The sequence below is a fragment of the Sphaeroforma arctica genome (assembly GCF_001186125.1).
Source record: "Sphaeroforma arctica JP610 unplaced genomic scaffold supercont1.8425, whole genome shotgun sequence".
NCBI lineage: Eukaryota > Ichthyosporea > Ichthyophonida > Sphaeroforma > Sphaeroforma arctica.
The window spans coordinates 1-1,236 of record NW_014032133.1 but is presented as its reverse complement, the minus strand read 5'-3'; the positions used below and the strand labels follow the sequence as shown (position 1 = coordinate 1,236).

At 42.6% G+C, this 1,236-nt stretch overlaps 1 protein-coding gene across 1 annotated transcript; it reads left to right on the top strand.

Annotated features, from left to right (window-relative positions):
* Nucleotides 1–496: 496 nt before the first annotated feature.
* On the top strand, nt 497–1,151 carry SARC_16577 (hypothetical protein; the record flags this gene model as incomplete). Its single annotated transcript, XM_014289318.1, has 2 exons — nt 497–604; nt 1,040–1,151. Coding segments are annotated over 2 exons (220 nt in total), but the record flags the coding sequence as incomplete, so codon positions are not given.
* Nucleotides 1,152–1,236: the final 85 nt, after the last annotated feature.

The following is a 1,236-nucleotide window of genomic DNA, read 5'->3' as shown; positions in this document are numbered from 1 at the left end:
CACACACACACACACACACACACACACACACACACACACACACACACACACACACACATATATATATATATATATATATATATATATATATACGTTTGTATTTATATACCTGTATATCTATACCTATATAGCTACACATCTACACTAATGCATTTGTCAGGAAGTCTCGAACTATTTGATATCATAAGCACATATCATGTTTAACGTTTTCATGAGCTAATCATAAATCGTCCATGGCACTGTTTCATGTCCCTCTCCTTGTCCCCGTCCACCACCCTCTCGATTTACGATGTGGATATCATAAAACGTTTAAAATGTGGATATCATAATACGTTTACAACTTGGATATCATAATTGATTTAAACCCCGTTTCTGCTACACTTTTTCATCTCCGACCGATCTTTCACCCAACGACCCTAAACTAAAACCCTAAACCTGCCACTCTTGGGGTCAGGTGCGAAAAAGCGGCAACCAAACGCTGTTCGGTACAATGACAATGCATGGCGCAGACTTCTCGTCGGCTGTGTGGCACATCAGTCTGTGGGCGGTCATGTTTCCGTTGCTGAAAAACGTAAAGGATGGGCTGCAGGATGTCAAGGACAGGGTATGCATGCCCGTATTTACGTCTGTGTACGGTTTGTGTTCCGGTATGCGTCTGTGGGCGGGGGCGTGTGAGATAAGGTGAGGGTGGGTGTGTCTCTGGCCTACAGTCCGCTTCTCATATGTAATTTTCGACGTTCTAAATGTAGTGATTGTTGTGTAACTAGGGCCTTTCTCTCCGTTCGAAGCTCGGTGCATCTATAGTCACTTAACCACGTGTATGCATTGGCACTTGTCTTAGGTGTAGACGCACACCATCCAGTATAGATACACTCTGTTCTATTTATAGACCTGTCATACTACTGGTGTTCTATTTATAGACTTGTCTTACTACTGGTGTTCTATTTATAAACATCATACCAGTTCTATTTATAAACATCATACTACTGGTGTTCTATTTGTAGACCTGTTATACTACTGGTGTTCTCTTTATAACCAGGAGAACGATACGTCCAAGGACCATCCCACCGAAGAAGGGCCCATCATTGTACATCACAGCCGCAACACTGCGGTCAAACAGTGGGACGAAACAACTGTCATCTCACTCGACGGTAAGTGAAGCACTTTCCCTGTTGTATTCGCATGTACGTACGCATGTAAGCATGTAACAACACACACACACACACACACAATATA